Source organism: Maniola jurtina, chromosome 26, assembly GCF_905333055.1.
Source record: "Maniola jurtina chromosome 26, ilManJurt1.1, whole genome shotgun sequence".
Classification (NCBI taxonomy): domain Eukaryota; kingdom Metazoa; phylum Arthropoda; class Insecta; order Lepidoptera; family Nymphalidae; genus Maniola; species Maniola jurtina.
Window position 1 is genome coordinate 6,061,015 of NC_060054.1, and position 16,996 is coordinate 6,078,010.

The window sequence follows — 16,996 nt, forward strand, 5'->3', positions numbered from 1 at the left end:
CTCAACGGTTGAGGAGCGGCCTGAATTCCGAAAGGTCGGCGGTTCAAACCAGCCGTTGCTCTATTGTCGTACCCACTCCTGGCACAAGCTTTACGCTTAATTGGAGGGGAAAGGGGAGTATTAGTCACTAGCGACCCGCCCCGGCTTCGCACGGGTGGACAATACCACGAAAAAAACTATCTATTTTCCGGGATAAAATATAGCCTATACGGATTCGGAAGAATCCCTCTAAGTAATGGTAAAAGAAATTTTGAAATCGGTCCAGTAGTTTTTGAGCCTATTCAATACAAACATACCAAAATACAAAAATACAAAGGTTTCCTCTTTATAATATTAGTATAGATGACTAGCATGGCTAACTTTCAAAAACCCCGGAATCCACGCGGGTGAAGCCGCGGGCATTCTCTAGTTATTAATAGTGTTAAAACAAGGCAGAATGAAATGAAACAAACCAAGGATATTTAATTGAATATTTTAATTTAAAATATATTAAAACAACTAGATATATTTGTACAAACTAAGCTAGGATGCTGGTCTTGCTGCGCAGGGCCGTGTACGCGACGATGATGGACAGTGCGGTCGCTAACACCTCTGAGTTGACCCATGGACCTGAGTAGCCTGGAAGAGAAAGTACAAGTTTTTTAGAGCTCCGTACCTTAAAAGAAAAAAGTTGAAAACTAAAACCTGACTGTAATCACACTAATATTATAAAAGCGAAAGTTTATATGTGTGTGTGTGTGTGTTTGTTACTCCTTCACGCAAAAACTACTGGACGGATTTGGCTGAAATTTGGAATGGAGATAGATAATATCCTGGATTAGCACATAGGCTACTTTTTATCCCGGAAAATCAGAGTTCCCACGGTATTTCGAAAAACCTAAATCCACGCGGGCGAAGTCGCGGGCATCGGCTAGTCGTCTTAATAAAACATTGAAATTTTTCAATTGCTAATCATGACTAATACTCCCCTTTCCCCTCCAATTAAGCGCAAAGCTTGTGCCAAGAGTGGGTACGACAATAGTGCAACGGGTGGGCTTTGAACCGCCGACCTTTTGGAATTCAGTCCGCTCCTCAACCGTTGAGCTATCGAGGCTCTATATTATAGTAAAATTGTTTTTCTGTCTGTAATGTACTACGGAAAAGTGACCCTGTATCATAAAAACTTGCTGATTAAATGCCAATTCAAACGAGCTATAACTCTTTGTTTCGTAATTCTGGTATTCGTATTCGGTAATCGTTTTTTCATATCAAGGTGCAAATTTCAGTAGATTAGTTTAATTCAAAATAATTCTGAAGATTATCATGCTGCTAGTTAAACTGATAGTTTTTTGTACGTTGGAATGCTAGAAACATCACTGTGCTTGTCACACTTAAAATTTGTGAAAAGGAGAGAAACTCTTCACTACCAGCACGTGCCAGAACTACCCAGAACGCCTGTCTTGCAAGTAGTTACTTGTTAAGCGAGCATATTACGGTTTCTAGTTTGTCTGTCGTGGAAATCACCAATTTTTTTGTAACTAAGAATGTTTTGTTGTACAAAAATTATATTAGCGTAAATATATTGAGAAGCTACTGTAAGAATACCTCTTAAATTTCTCATGTAGGGAATCGCGCGGTTTTAAATTATATGTAGATTGCGCGTATTTAGTAACCCTTTTTAGTAACACAAAAAAAAAATTGGCTGTCTGTAAAGTCGGTTTACTGACGATAGTTGAACGTGACAACAAAGGCCGATTGTGCTTCTTTGTCGCTCGTTCCGCGCTCTCGCTTGCACTTCAAGCCTTACATGGAACGCCTCAGAGCGAGGTAACGCCGCATGAGTCATGTTTTTTCGTGCGTGCAGCCGGCTCTATCGAATTATAAGACGTTGTCACGTCAAAATTTTATAGCAAGATTCCTTAAGACATAATACTGTGAAAATAGGCAAAATATACAATTTTTACAGTTTCCACATCATCTATGTTTTCGTTCCACCAAAACAAGCAAGCCTTCAATACTAACTTCCTGGATGTTGTAATTGAATAGCCAACAGTGGAGCGACGGTGGCGGCAGGGTCCGAGCGGCGAGCCCTGCGCAGAGACGCCCAGCCTTCCTCATCCATCACATGGATTTCATGGACTCCCGAGCGTGCCTTGGATGGTTCCTCCGTCCACGACACCTAGAATATAACTTTGGTTCCAAAATCTGCTTCCATACTAATATAATAAACGCGAAAGTGTGTCTGTCTGTCTGCTACCTTTTCACGGGCCAAATTTGGTACAGGGTTAGCTTATATCCCGGGGACCGACATAGGCTACTTGTCATCCCGGAAAATCAAAGAGCTCCGCGGAATTCCTAGACCCATCCGCCCAACCGATTTGTATGAATTTGGTACCGTGGAAACTTGCGTCCCTGTAAATGACATGGGCATTTTATCCTGGAAAATCAAACAGTTCCCATGGGATCTTTAAAAACCTAAATCCATGCGGACGAAGTCGCAGGCATCCTCTCGTATACTTTATGGGTTTGATGTCAAGCGTGTAGTTTTGTTATACTTGAGTCAAGATTTTACATGATTGATGCAATTTTATATTAATTATAATTAGGGGCAAGCAACCGCGAAATTCAAATTTTATTTGGTTTTTCGCAATTTGTAAACTAATATGACAAAGTAGGCTTATGGCATTCTAGTTGCGACAATTGCAGTATCATCCCCACGTATTTACATTAAAATCTTTACTTGAAAGGGTCCAGTTTCAGAAATTAGCTCTAGTATCGACTGTAACTCACAAATTAGTCGATGCTACAGCTAATTTCTTAAACTGGACCTTACCAAGTAAAGATTTTTATATAAACACGTGGAAATGATACTCCCATTGTCGCAACTGGAATGCCATAAGCCTACTTTGTCGTATTAGTCTAATTGCGAAAAACCAAATAAAATTTGAATTTCGTGGGCAGACCCGTCGCTTGCCCCTTAAAGACGCCTCAATATCGGCTTCACGTGTTTTATTTTAACATTTTCCCTGGTGGAAAACTCGGAAAAGCTCCCGAAAATCAAAAGTACCTACCAAAGGAAAGCTTACTAAGACGTGGGTCTTGGTTTCAAGACACCAAGAGAGGCAATTGAAGGTACCTACGTTGCTGCATTGACAAGAAATGTCCATTCACTGACAATGTCTCAATCTATGGACATATCCTCATTGTCGTTAGACGAGACTACTTCCACTACCTGCCCAAATAAAACAGATTTGAGAAGCAACACAGAAATATGTCTGTCCATTTGTCACCTTGCTTTAGGGATGTGGAACTCGGCGACATTGTGACCATCAGTGAATGCTGGCCGCTGTCCAAAACTAGACGGTTCAACGATCTTAAGGTTTTCAAGGGCAAGGACTCCAAGAAATCTTTCAAAAAAATTTAATATAACAAATTTACTTACCTGGTATTTGTTTACTCCGACGCGCGCCGCAGTCAGAGCTTTTCCATCTACCTCGGCGTACAACGCATAGTTTTCAGGCAAAGGATTATCGCATTTCAGCGTAAATTCAGTAATATAGGCTATTTGGGTGACCACGGTGGCATCTAAAGTCGTGAAAGAGGCCGCTTCAACTTGAGGATTCTTACAGCTTTCTGCTAAGGATCCACTGATGGCGATAGCGAAAATCGTTAATAAATACTTTGTGACCATTTTGCAATTATTTTTTGGAGAGTTTATCTTATAATTATGAGTTTAAAATTTGGATTCTTTGATCTTTCACTTCACCCTCCACGTATTGTCGAATCGTCGATGAAAGTGACAGCTACGTTCCGAATCACGATACAAAATTTAAAGTGAAAGTTAATTATTTTTTTTTTCTCTCTGGCTTTCGTCTGGCTTTACAAAGATTAGCCAATGTCAAGTTTGTAGTTATTTGTAACAAGTTAGTTAAACTATACAAGTATGGACCCCGTCTGTGCCGGCGCTCGCCGACACACGCACGGCACCCCCTTAGAGCGCCTCTCAGTCAGTTTTAACAAAAAAAACACTCCAAAAAGACAGAGCACTCCCGCCAGCTAACACCAACACAGACGAAGTCCACGTCAAAGATACGTAGTTTTTTATTAATTTTTTCACAACAAAAATATTTTTTTATCTATAAATAAGTTTATTTCCTTTCATTTAGGATTTTATACTTTGTGTTGGGTAAATGAGCTTTTAATTTGGTACTTTAAAAAAATTAAAATGTCGAAGTAGTCATACATAATCGGAACGTATTCTTGAAAATCATCAGTGACGTGTGGACGAAATGTCATAATGACATTATTTCTATGGGTGCGTTTCAAATAAATTCATCTACAGATTTACGTTGCATTCAAAATTAATGTTTTGACATTTTTTACAATTTGAATTGATGGCGCAGCAGATGCCCTAAAGGATATATTTCAGAGAATGTGCACAAGAACTCTTTGACCTGGTTCCTCCTTCACCTTTCTACCATCGTACTACCAAGCATCGTCAAGGTCTGCATCCGTACGTAGTCGAAATTCCTCGAACACATACGAAGCGATTTGCCTTTCCTAATTCGAACCGCTAGGATATGGAACGCCCTTCCGGCATCAGTTTTCCCTTCCACCTATAATATGGGTACCTTCAAATCAAGAGTGATGCAACTTCTAGGCAAGCGCGCTCCATCTTAGGCTGCATCATCACTTGCTAGCAGGTCTGATTGCAGCTAGTCTATATGGTAATTAAAAAAAAAAAAGTCTTATTAAGTATGGTTATATACGCAAGTCTGCCTCGGCCGGTTCTGCGGCGGCGTCTCATCACCAGACTGTAGAAACATTCGGTGTAGAGCGGGGAGGCATCCGCCTCGCGTGGTCGCTAGAAGCCTCGTGTCGCGGGCAGTACCACTGACAAGACGCGCGTGGCCGCTAGAGATCTTTTCAAGCGATACTGTTCTTTTAATTATGTATATAAAACTAGAGGATGCCCGCGACTTCGTCCGCGTGGATTTAGATTTTTAAAGATCCCCTGGGAACTGTTTGATTTTCCGGGATAAAAAGTAGCCTATGTCCTTCCCCGGGATGTATCCCATGTACCGAATTTCATTAAAACCGGTTCAGCGGTAGGGCCGTGAGAACGTAGCAGACACACAGACAGACCCACTTTCGCATTTTATTTTATTTCGCATTATATTTATTAGTATGGATTTAAAATTCTTTCACACTGAAAGCGCTCGCAACACCACTGCCGATCCGGTATGAATCAACCCTTAGACTTCATTAGTTGGTGGTGGTATTTAGAGTCTGGTGGTAGCAGTGGTGGGTAGAGGGGTGAGGGGGTGGGGGGTGAAGTAAGCACACCAAATAACAAAAACACCGTATAATGTAATCCTTGAGGCCTATATTTATCGAGTGTCGCGGGTCAGTGGGCGCGCCGTGGTCAGTGGTTGCCGGGCGGCGTCTTGGCGGGCGAGGCGGGCGGCGGGTTGCTCCACTCCACGCCGTCGCCCTCGTACTGCGTGTTCTCGAGCCGCGTGATGAGCCGCTCGTCCTCGTCGCCGAACTCGCCGCCCATCAGCGACGGCTCGCCGACCACCATCACGTCCTGCGAGACGACACAAAGCGATTACTCACACGAAGGAACCGACCACCGACACGTTCTACAAAACCGGCCAAGCGCGAGTCACACTCGCGCACCGAGGGTTCCGTAGTCGGGTCATTTTTCCAACATTTTGCACGATAAATCAAAAACTATCATGCATAAAAATAAATAAAATTCTGTTTTAGAATATACAGGTAAAGCCCTTTCATATGATACCCCACTAAATGATATGAAAGATCTTTACCTGTATATTGTAAAACAGATTCTTATTTATTTTTATGCATAGTAGTTTTTGATTTATCGAGCAAAATGTCAAAAAAAAATCCCTGAGTACGGAACCCTCAGTGCGCGAGTTTGACTCGCACTTGGCCGGTTTTTTAACCCTGTATAACTAGGTCAACAAGTGCAAATTAAAAATTTATGACACCCCCGACAAGTGAAGGTTACAGTAACTAGAAAAGAGCTGATAACTTTCAAACGGCTGAACCGATTTTCGTAGATTATAGCCAACTAAGAACGCTCTCGATCAAGCCAAGCCACCTTTCAAACAAAAAAAACTAAATTAAAATCGGTTCATTAGTTTAGGAGCTACGGTGCCACAGACAGATACACACGTCAAACTTATAACACCCCTCGTTTTGGGTCGGGGGTTAAAAAACGTTACGAGCGCTATATACCTGTGAGGCGAGGCTGAAGTTGGGTCCGGGGGAGCGCTTCTTGGCGGGCGCGGGCGGCGCGGCGTTGGCGCCCGCACTGCCCTTACGCTTGCGCCGTTTGCTGGCCGGCCGCTGCGACTCTAGAAACACAGAGCAAAGATTGTTATACAATTTATGTTTTCAAATAATAATTACAGTACAACCAAATTAATAATGCGCATGCAGATCTTCGCTAATTGTCGTATTCCGAATCATTGAATCGTAAGAGCCCTAAACAATGCACTTGCATTTTGCACCTTGTTATGAACAAATAGGAGTCAATATCATGTGTATCATACGACCGTTGCCGAACAGTGACGAACATTTCTATGCGCATTATTAATTTGGTTGTACTGTAATTGCATAGGCGGATCTTGTTATTATAGTGAACTAGAGGATGCCCGCGACTTCGTCCGCGTGGATTTAGGTTTTTAAAGATCCCGTGGGAATTCTTTGATTTTCCGGGATAAAAAGTTACCTATCCCAATTACAGAGACGCAAGCTACCTCGGTACCAAATTTCATACAAATCGGTCAAACGGACGGGCTTTTGGGAATCCCGTGGGAACTCTTTGATTTTCCGGGATAAAAAGTTACCTATGCCAATTACAGAGACGCAAGCTACCTCGGTACCAAATTTCATACAAATCGGTTAAACGGACGGGCTTTTGGGAATCCCGTGGGAACTCTTTGATTGGCCGGGATAAAAAGTAGCCTATGTCCGGCCCGGGATATAAGCTGACCATGTACCAAATTTCGTCAGAATCGGTTGAACTGTTGGGCCGTGAATAGGTAGCAGACAGACAGACACACTTTCGCATTTATAATATTAAGTATGGATGAATCAACATCTGTCAAATATTGGGCCATGGGTGATATGAAAGCAAAGGTACTTAGTCGTTTCATAGCCTACCTCGCGTCAAATATAGGTAACATTTGACGCATGCCAATGTAGGTGAAGCCTCAATGATTTGTTACAAGTTTCCTAGCCTTCCTAGCGTCAAATGAGGGTAACATTTGACTCATGCCAGTGCGGGTTAGCCTCAACGTTTTGTTACAAGTTTCCTAGCCTCCCTAGCGTCATATGTGGGTAACATTTGACGCTTGCCAGTGCAGGTGAAGCCTCAACGTTTTGTTACAAGTTTCCTAGCCTTCCTAGCGTCAAATATGTGTAACATTTGACGCATGCCCGTGTATGTTAAGCCTCAACGTTTTGTTACAAGTTTCCTAGCCTCCCTAGCGTCAAATGTGGGTAACATTGCCAGTGCAGGTGTAGAAACGTTTTGTTGCAAGTCTCTGAACTGTCGTAAACTGTGTCACCACTATATCGTACAAATGTAACAATTCCGACCATCAAAAGGAGTACAATTGTACCTACTTTGAATAAATGACTTTGACTTTGACTTTGTGGTGATGGTAGAATAGGTTTAGCGCGTCTTACCCGGCGGCGCCACCATCCGTTGCCACTTCTGGAAGAGTGTGGTCTTGAGGCAGTCGCGCGGCGACAGCGCGTACGCCTTGTGCCGCGACATTAGCTCCTGCATTGGTTCTAGTATCACGCACAACTGAAAACAAAAACAAACCACCCAATTATAGATAACTAGAGGATGCCCGCGACTTCGTACGCATGGATTTAGGTTTTCAAAGATCCCATGGAAACTGTTTGATTTTCTGGGATAAAAAGTTGTCTATGGCAGGGACACAAGCTACCTACCGAGGTAGCTTGTGTCCCTGCCATATTACTATATTTCATCATTTTATACTAAATTTCATCCAAATCGGTAAAGTGGATGGGTCTTTAGGAATCCCGTGGGAACTCTTTGATTTTCCGTGATAAAAAGGAGCCTATGTCCGTCCCCGGGACATAAGCTAACCCTGTACCAAATTTCGTCAGAATCGGTTAAACTGTTGGACCGTGAAAAGGTAGCAGACAGACAGACACACTTTCGCATTTATAATATTAGTATGGATTCAACAATAGATGATACAAGTGTAAATTAAAAATTTACAACACCCCCCCCGACAAGTTAAGGTTACAGTAATTAATAAAGAGCTGATTACTTTCAAACGGCTGAACCGATTTTCTTGGATTATAGCTATCTCGCTATCTCTTTAAGGTCATCAAGGTGGATGAATAAGGAAGGCGGAGGATCGTGTGTGGTGGCGTGCTCTTGGGAAGGCCTATGTTCGCAAACAGGCTGATTGACAGATAAGGCTAGCTTTAAGTTTCATAGTAGCGTTTTCAACAAGTGTAAATTAAAAATTTACAACACCCCCGACAAGTTAAGGTTACAGTAATTAATAAAGAGCTGATAACTTTCAAACGGCTCAACCGATTTTCTTGGATTACAGCTAAGAACACTCTCGATTGAGCCACCTTTCAAACAAACAAAAAAAAACTAAATTAAAATCGGTTCATTAGTTTAGGCGCGAAAATGTTGGAACAGAACTAACACTACATAATTAGGTATCAAATTCTTATTAAAAAATTGGTTGTCTGTAAATTCGGTTTACTGACGATAGTTGAATGTGACAACAAATGCCGATTGTGCTTCTTTGTCGCTCGTTCCGCGCTCTCGATTGCACTTCAAGCCTTACATGGAACGCCTCAGAGCGAGGTAACGCCGCATGAGTCATGTTTTTTCGTGCGTGCAGCCGGCTCTATCGAATTATAAGACGTCACGTCAAAACCTCGTATAAAAAACTCAAAACTCATATTAAAAACCTCGAAGTTTACCCTTAAATAGTTGAGCGTGGAGTTTGTGATCCCTTGTCTTGTGATGTTCTTGGCTAGCTGGTCGAGCGCCGCGTGGTCGGGCGGATGTACCGCCTGTCTGGGTATGAGCTCGCGGTGCGCTCGGACCGCCATGTGCCAGGATTTGATGCGCATAAGGTCGTCGAATGTGAACTCTAGGATTAGACGGCCTTCTGTGCATACCTGGAAAGAAGGAAATGGTATGATTATTGAAGTGTAACTTTTTAAGCATAATGTCACAGTTCATGACAGTTACGACTCTTGTAAATGACATAGGCAACTTTTTATCCCGGAAAATGAAATAGTTCCTACTGGTTCCTAAAAACCTACATACACGCAGACGAAGTCGCGGGCATCCTCTCTAGTACCTAATATTCGACTGTAGAGCTCCCTCACTCTAGCTCTCTTCATTCTGACAGATGTTTCCCGTAAGTGCACATACAGTATAGTACCATCTCTATTGCTGAGGGTCATGGCTCCTTCCATTAAGGGCCTCTCAGATCACACTTTGTTTAAGTGTCTGTGGAAGTACCAGGACAGTAGTGATGAGAAGGAGCTTACTTTAGTGAACATAGGTTTCCCGTGGTGCGTGACCATAGTGCAGTGGTCACAGTCGAGTGTGATGCTTGTATTGTGAAAGGACTCCTTCGGCTGCCTCATCGTGTTATAACTCTGAGACGCCGCCTTCGTATATACTGCGGAAGTACCAGGACAGTAGTAATGTGAAGGAGCTTACTTTAGTGAACATAGGTTTCCCGTGGTGCGTGACCATAGTGCAGTGGTCACAGTCGAGTGTGATGCTTGTATTGTGAAAGGACTCCTTGGGCTGCCTCATCGTGTAATATAACTCTGAGACGCCGCCTTCGTATATACTGCGGAAGTACCAGGACAGTAGTGATGAGAAGGAGCTTACTTTAGTGAACATAGGTTTCCCGTGGTGCGTGACCATAGTGCAGTGGTCACAGTCGAGTGTGATGCTTGTATTGTGAAAGGACTCCTTCGGCTGCCTCATCGTGTAATATAACTCTGAGACGCCGCCTTCGTATATACTGCGGAAGTACCAGGACAGTAGTGATGAGAAGGAGCTTACTTTAGTGAACATAGGTTTCCCGTGGTGCGTGACCATAGTGCAGTGGTCACAGTCGAGTGTGATGCTTGTATTGTGAAAGGACTCCTTGGGCTGCCTCATCGTGTAATATAACTCTGAGACGCCGCCTTCGTATATACTGCGGAAGTACCAGGACAGTAGTGATGAGAAGGAGCTTACTTTAGTGAACATAGGTTTCCCGTGGTGCGTGACCATAGTGCAGTGGTCACAGTCGAGTGTGATGCTTGTATTGTGAAAGGACTCCTTCGGCTGCCTCATCGTGTAATATAACTCTGAGACGCCGCCTTCGTATATACTGCGGAAGTATCAGGACAGTAGTGATGAGAAGGAGCTTACTTTAGTGAACATAGGTTTCCCGTGGTGCGTGACCATAGTGCAGTGGTCACAGTCGAGTGTGATGCTTGTATTGTGAAAGGACTCCTTGGGCTGCCTCATCGTGTAATATAACTCTGAGACGCCGCCTTCGTATATACTGCGGAAGTACCAGGACAGTAGTGATGAGAAGGAGCTTACTTTAGTGAACATAGGTTTCCCGTGGTGCGTGACCATAGTGCAGTGGTCACAGTCGAGTGTGATGCTTGTATTGTGAAAGGACTCCTTCGGCTGCCTCATCGTGTAATATAACTCTGAGACGCCGCCTTCGTATATACTGCGGAAGTACCAGGACAGTAGTGATGAGAAGGAGCTTACTTTAGTGAACATAGGTTTCCCGTGGTGCGTGACCATAGTGCAGTGGTCACAGTCGAGTGTGATGCTTGTATTGTGAAAGGACTCCTTGGGCTGCCTCATCGTGTAATATAACTCTGAGACGCCGCCTTCGTATATACTGCGGAAGTACCAGGACAGTAGTGATGAGAAGGAGCTTACTTTAGTGAACATAGGTTTCCCGTGGTGCGTGACCATAGTGCAGTGGTCACAGTCGAGTGTGATGCTTGTATTGTGAAAGGACTCCTTCGGCTGCCTCATCGTGTAATATAACTCTGAGACGCCGCCTTCGTATATACTGCGGAAGTACCAGGACAGTAGTAATGTGAAGGAGCTTACTTTAGTGAACATAGGTTTCCCGTGGTGCGTGACCATAGTGCAGTGGTCACAGTCGAGTGTGATGCTTGTATTGTGAAAGGACTCCTTCGGCTGCCTCATCGTGTTATAACTCTGAGACGCCGCCTTCGTATATACTGCGGAAGTACCAGGACAGTAGTAATGTGAAGGAGCTTACTTTAGTGAACATAGGTTTCCCGTGGTGCGTGACCATAGTGCAGTGGTCACAGTCGAGTGTGATGCTTGTATTGTGAAAGGACTCCTTGGGCTGCCTCATCGTGTAATATAACTCTGAGACGCCGCCTTCGTATATACTGCGGAAGTACCAGGACAGTAGTGATGAGAAGGAGCTTACTTTAGTGAACATAGGTTTCCCGTGGTGCGTGACCATAGTGCAGTGGTCACAGTCGAGTGTGATGCTTGTATTGTGAAAGGACTCCTTGGGCTGCCTCATCGTGTAATATAACTCTGAGACGCCGCCTTCGTATATACTGCGGAAGTACCAGGACAGTAGTGATGAGAAGGAGCTTACTTTAGTGAACATAGGTTTCCCGTGGTGCGTGACCATAGTGCAGTGGTCACAGTCGAGTGTGATGCTTGTATTGTGAAAGGACTCCTTCGGCTGCCTCATCGTGTAATATAACTCTGAGACGCCGCCTTCGTATATACTGCGGAAGTACCAGGACAGTAGTAATGTGAAGGAGCTTACTTTAGTGAACATAGGTTTCCCGTGGTGCGTGACCATAGTGCAGTGGTCACAGTCGAGTGTGATGCTTGTATTGTGAAAGGACTCCTTGGGCTGCCTCATCGTGTAATATAACTCTGAGACGCCGCCTTCGTATATACTGCGGAAGTACCAGGACAGTAGTGATGAGAAGGAGCTTACTTTAGTGAACATAGGTTTCCCGTGGTGCGTGACCATAGTGCAGTGGTCACAGTCGAGTGTGATGCTTGTATTGTGAAAGGACTCCTTCGGCTGCCTCATCGTGTAATATAACTCTGAGACGCCGCCTTCGTATATACTGCGGAAGTACCAGGACAGTAGTGATGAGAAGGAGCTTACTTTAGTGAACATAGGTTTCCCGTGGTGCGTGACCATAGTGCAGTGGTCACAGTCGAGTGTGATGCTTGTATTGTGAAAGGTCTCCTTCGGCTGCCTCATCGTGTTATAACTCTGAGACGCCGCCTTCGTATATACTGCGGAAGTACCAGGACAGTAGTAATGTGAAGGAGCTTACTTTAGTGAACATAGGTTTCCCGTGGTGCGTGACCATAGTGCAGTGGTCACAGTCGAGTGTGATGCTTGTATTGTGAAAGGACTCCTTGGGCTGCCTCATCGTGTAATATAACTCTGAGACGCCGCCTTCGTATATACTGCGGAAGTACCAGGACAGTAGTGATGAGAAGGAGCTTACTTTAGTGAACATAGGTTTCCCGTGGTGCGTGACCATAGTGCAGTGGTCACAGTCGAGTGTGATGCTTGTATTGTGAAAGGACTCCTTGGGCTGCCTCATCGTGTAATATAACTCTGAGACGCCGCCTTCGTATATACTGCGGAAGTACCAGGACAGTAGTGATGAGAAGGAGCTTACTTTAGTGAACATAGGTTTCCCGTGGTGCGTGACCATAGTGCAGTGGTCACAGTCGAGTGTGATGCTTGTATTGTGAAAGGACTCCTTGGGCTGCCTCATCGTGTAATATAACTCTGAGACGCCGCCTTCGTATATACTGCGGAAGTACCAGGACAGTAGTGATGAGAAGGAGCTTACTTTAGTGAACATAGGTTTCCCGTGGTGCGTGACCATAGTGCAGTGGTCACAGTCGAGTGTGATGCTTGTATTGTGAAAGGACTCCTTCGGCTGCCTCATCGTGTAATATAACTCTGAGACGCCGCCTTCGTATATACTGCGGAAGTACCAGGACAGTAGTGATGAGAAGGAGCTTACTTTAGTGAACATAGGTTTCCCGTGGTGCGTGACCATAGTGCAGTGGTCACAGTCGAGTGTGATGCTTGTATTGTGAAAGGACTCCTTCGGCTGCCTCATCGTGTTATAACTCTGAGACGCCGCCTTCGTATATACTGCGGAAGTACCAGGACAGTAGTAATGTGAAGGAGCTTACTTTAGTGAACATAGGTTTCCCGTGGTGCGTGACCATAGTGCAGTGGTCACAGTCGAGTGTGATGCTTGTATTGTGAAAGGACTCCTTGGGCTGCCTCATCGTGTAATATAACTCTGAGACGCCGCCTTCGTATATACTGCGGAAGTACCAGGACAGTAGTGATGAGAAGGAGCTTACTTTAGTGAACATAGGTTTCCCGTGGTGCGTGACCATAGTGCAGTGGTCACAGTCGAGTGTGATGCTTGTATTGTGAAAGGACTCCTTGGGCTGCCTCATCGTGTAATATAACTCTGAGACGCCGCCTTCGTATATACTGCGGAAGTACCAGGACAGTAGTGATGAGAAGGAGCTTACTTTAGTGAACATAGGTTTCCCGTGGTGCGTGACCATAGTGCAGTGGTCACAGTCGAGTGTGATGCTTGTATTGTGAAAGGACTCCTTGGGCTGCCTCATCGTGTAATATAACTCTGAGACGCCGCCTTCGTATATACTGCGGAAGTACCAGGACAGTAGTGATGAGAAGGAGCTTACTTTAGTGAACATAGGTTTCCCGTGGTGCGTGACCATAGTGCAGTGGTCACAGTCGAGTGTGATGCTTGTATTGTGAAAGGACTCCTTCGGCTGCCTCATCGTGTAATATAACTCTGAGACGCCGCCTTCGTATATACTGCGGAAGTACCAGGACAGTAGTAATGTGAAGGAGCTTACTTTAGTGAACATAGGTTTCCCGTGGTGCGTGACCATAGTGCAGTGGTCACAGTCGAGTGTGATGCTTGTATTGTGAAAGGACTCCTTCGGCTGCCTCATCGTGTTATAACTCTGAGACGCCGCCTTCGTATATACTGCGGAAGTACCAGGACAGTAGTAATGTGAAGGAGCTTACTTTAGTGAACATAGGTTTCCCGTGGTGCGTGACCATAGTGCAGTGGTCACAGTCGAGTGTGATGCTTGTATTGTGAAAGGACTCCTTGGGCTGCCTCATCGTGTAATATAACTCTGAGACGCCGCCTTCGTATATACTGCGGAAGTACCAGGACAGTAGTGATGAGAAGGAGCTTACTTTAGTGAACATAGGTTTCCCGTGGTGCGTGACCATAGTGCAGTGGTCACAGTCGAGTGTGATGCTTGTATTGTGAAAGGACTCCTTGGGCTGCCTCATCGTGTAATATAACTCTGAGACGCCGCCTTCGTATATACTGCGGAAGTACCAGGACAGTAGTGATGAGAAGGAGCTTACTTTAGTGAACATAGGTTTCCCGTGGTGCGTGACCATAGTGCAGTGGTCACAGTCGAGTGTGATGCTTGTATTGTGAAAGGACTCCTTCGGCTGCCTCATCGTGTTATAACTCTGAGACGCCGCCTTCGTATATACTGCGGAAGTACCAGGACAGTAGTAATGTGAAGGAGCTTACTTTAGTGAACATAGGTTTCCCGTGGTGCGTGACCATAGTGCAGTGGTCACAGTCGAGTGTGATGCTTGTATTGTGAAAGGACTCCTTGGGCTGCCTCATCGTGTAATATAACTCTGAGACGCCGCCTTCGTATATACTGCGGAAGTACCAGGACAGTAGTGATGAGAAGGAGCTTACTTTAGTGAACATAGGTTTCCCGTGGTGCGTGACCATAGTGCAGTGGTCACAGTCGAGTGTGATGCTTGTATTGTGAAAGGACTCCTTCGGCTGCCTCATCGTGTAATATAACTCTGAGACGCCGCCTTCGTATATACTGCGGAAGTACCAGGACAGTAGTGATGAGAAGGAGCTTACTTTAGTGAACATAGGTTTCCCGTGGTGCGTGACCATAGTGCAGTGGTCACAGTCGAGTGTGATGCTTGTATTGTGAAAGGACTCCTTCGGCTGCCTCATCGTGTTATAACTCTGAGACGCCGCCTTCGTATATACTGCGGAAGTACCAGGACAGTAGTAATGTGAAGGAGCTTACTTTAGTGAACATAGGTTTCCCGTGGTGCGTGACCATAGTGCAGTGGTCACAGTCGAGTGTGATGCTTGTATTGTGAAAGGACTCCTTGGGCTGCCTCATCGTGTAATATAACTCTGAGACGCCGCCTTCGTATATACTGCGGAAGTACCAGGACAGTAGTGATGAGAAGGAGCTTACTTTAGTGAACATAGGTTTCCCGTGGTGCGTGACCATAGTGCAGTGGTCACAGTCGAGTGTGATGCTTGTATTGTGAAAGGACTCCTTGGGCTGCCTCATCGTGTAATATAACTCTGAGACGCCGCCTTCGTATATACTGCGGAAGTACCAGGACAGTAGTGATGAGAAGGAGCTTACTTTAGTGAACATAGGTTTCCCGTGGTGCGTGACCATAGTGCAGTGGTCACAGTCGAGTGTGATGCTTGTATTGTGAAAGGACTCCTTCGGCTGCCTCATCGTGTTATAACTCTGAGACGCCGCCTTCGTATATACTGCGGAAGTACCAGGACAGTAGTAATGTGAAGGAGCTTACTTTAGTGAACATAGGTTTCCCGTGGTGCGTGACCATAGTGCAGTGGTCACAGTCGAGTGTGATGCTTGTATTGTGAAAGGACTCCTTGGGCTGCCTCATCGTGTAATATAACTCTGAGACGCCGCCTTCGTATATACTGCGGAAGTACCAGGACAGTAGTGATGAGAAGGAGCTTACTTTAGTGAACATAGGTTTCCCGTGGTGCGTGACCATAGTGCAGTGGTCACAGTCGAGTGTGATGCTTGTATTGTGAAAGGACTCCTTCGGCTGCCTCATCGTGTAATATAACTCTGAGACGCCGCCTTCGTATATACTGCGGAAGTACCAGGACAGTAGTGATGAGAAGGAGCTTACTTTAGTGAACATAGGTTTCCCGTGGTGCGTGACCATAGTGCAGTGGTCACAGTCGAGTGTGATGCTTGTATTGTGAAAGGACTCCTTCGGCTGCCTCATCGTGTTATAACTCTGAGACGCCGCCTTCGTATATACTGCGGAAGTACCAGGACAGTAGTAATGTGAAGGAGCTTACTTTAGTGAACATAGGTTTCCCGTGGTGCGTGACCATAGTGCAGTGGTCACAGTCGAGTGTGATGCTTGTATTGTGAAAGGACTCCTTGGGCTGCCTCATCGTGTAATATAACTCTGAGACGCCGCCTTCGTATATACTGCGGAAGTACCAGGACAGTAGTGATGAGAAGGAGCTTACTTTAGTGAACATAGGTTTCCCGTGGTGCGTGACCATAGTGCAGTGGTCACAGTCGAGTGTGATGCTTGTATTGTGAAAGGACTCCTTGGGCTGCCTCATCGTGTAATATAACTCTGAGACGCCGCCTTCGTATATACTGCGGAAGTACCAGGACAGTAGTGATGAGAAGGAGCTTACTTTAGTGAACATAGGTTTCTCGTGGTGCGTGACCATAGTGCAGTGGTCACAGTCGAGTGTGATGCTTGTATTGTGAAAGGACTCCTTCGGCTGCCTCATCGTGTTATAACTCTGAGACGCCGCCTTCGTATATACTGCGGAAGTACCAGGACAGTAGTAATGTGAAGGAGCTTACTTTAGTGAACATAGGTTTCCCGTGGTGCGTGACCATAGTGCAGTGGTCACAGTCGAGTGTGATGCTTGTATTGTGAAAGGACTCCTTGGGCTGCCTCATCGTGTAATATAACTCTGAGACGCCGCCTTCGTATATACTGCGGAAGTACCAGGACAGTAGTGATGAGAAGGAGCTTACTTTAGT

The 16,996-nt window shown here is 45.1% G+C and overlaps 2 protein-coding genes across 2 annotated transcripts in view; both read right to left on the minus strand.

The window, feature by feature from the left end:
* Window positions 1-456: 456 nt before the first annotated feature.
* LOC123878386 (translocon-associated protein subunit delta) lies at window positions 457-3,800 on the minus strand. Its single transcript, XM_045925583.1, has 3 exons — window positions 3,422-3,800; window positions 2,002-2,158; window positions 457-618 (listed from the first exon to the last, which is right to left on the minus strand). Exons 1-3 carry the CDS (start codon window positions 3,668-3,670, stop codon window positions 518-520), a joined length of 507 nt encoding a protein of 168 aa, XP_045781539.1. The 5' UTR covers window positions 3,671-3,800; the 3' UTR covers window positions 457-517.
* Window positions 3,801-5,329: 1,529 nt separating this feature from the next.
* Window positions 5,330-16,996, minus strand: part of LOC123878396 (LIM domain-binding protein 2) — a 56,814-nt gene continuing 45,147 nt past the window's right edge. The window contains exons 6-9 of the mRNA XM_045925593.1: window positions 8,998-9,198; window positions 7,702-7,825; window positions 6,244-6,362; window positions 5,330-5,569 (exon numbers count right to left, since the gene is read on the minus strand). Coding sequence (XP_045781549.1) covers window positions 5,405-5,569; window positions 6,244-6,362; window positions 7,702-7,825; window positions 8,998-9,198 — 609 coding nt within the window. The 3' untranslated portion in view covers window positions 5,330-5,404. The remainder of the gene's footprint in view (window positions 5,570-6,243; window positions 6,363-7,701; window positions 7,826-8,997; window positions 9,199-16,996) is intronic.

What these genes read in the sequence shown, in the direction of transcription:
- LOC123878386 (XM_045925583.1), bottom strand. Translation starts at nt 3,670, where the DNA reads ATGGTCACAAAGTATTTATTAACGATTTTCGCTATCGCCATCAGTGGA. An exon ending in TCGGAGTAAACAAATACCAG is followed by an intron (nt 2,159 to 3,421) that starts GTAAGTAAATTT and finishes GTTATATTCTAG; the next exon opens with GTGTCGTGGACGGAGGAACC. An exon ending in TCAATTACAACATCCAGGAA is followed by an intron (nt 619 to 2,001) that starts GTTAGTATTGAA and finishes TTTCTCTTCCAG; the next exon opens with GCTACTCAGGTCCATGGGTC.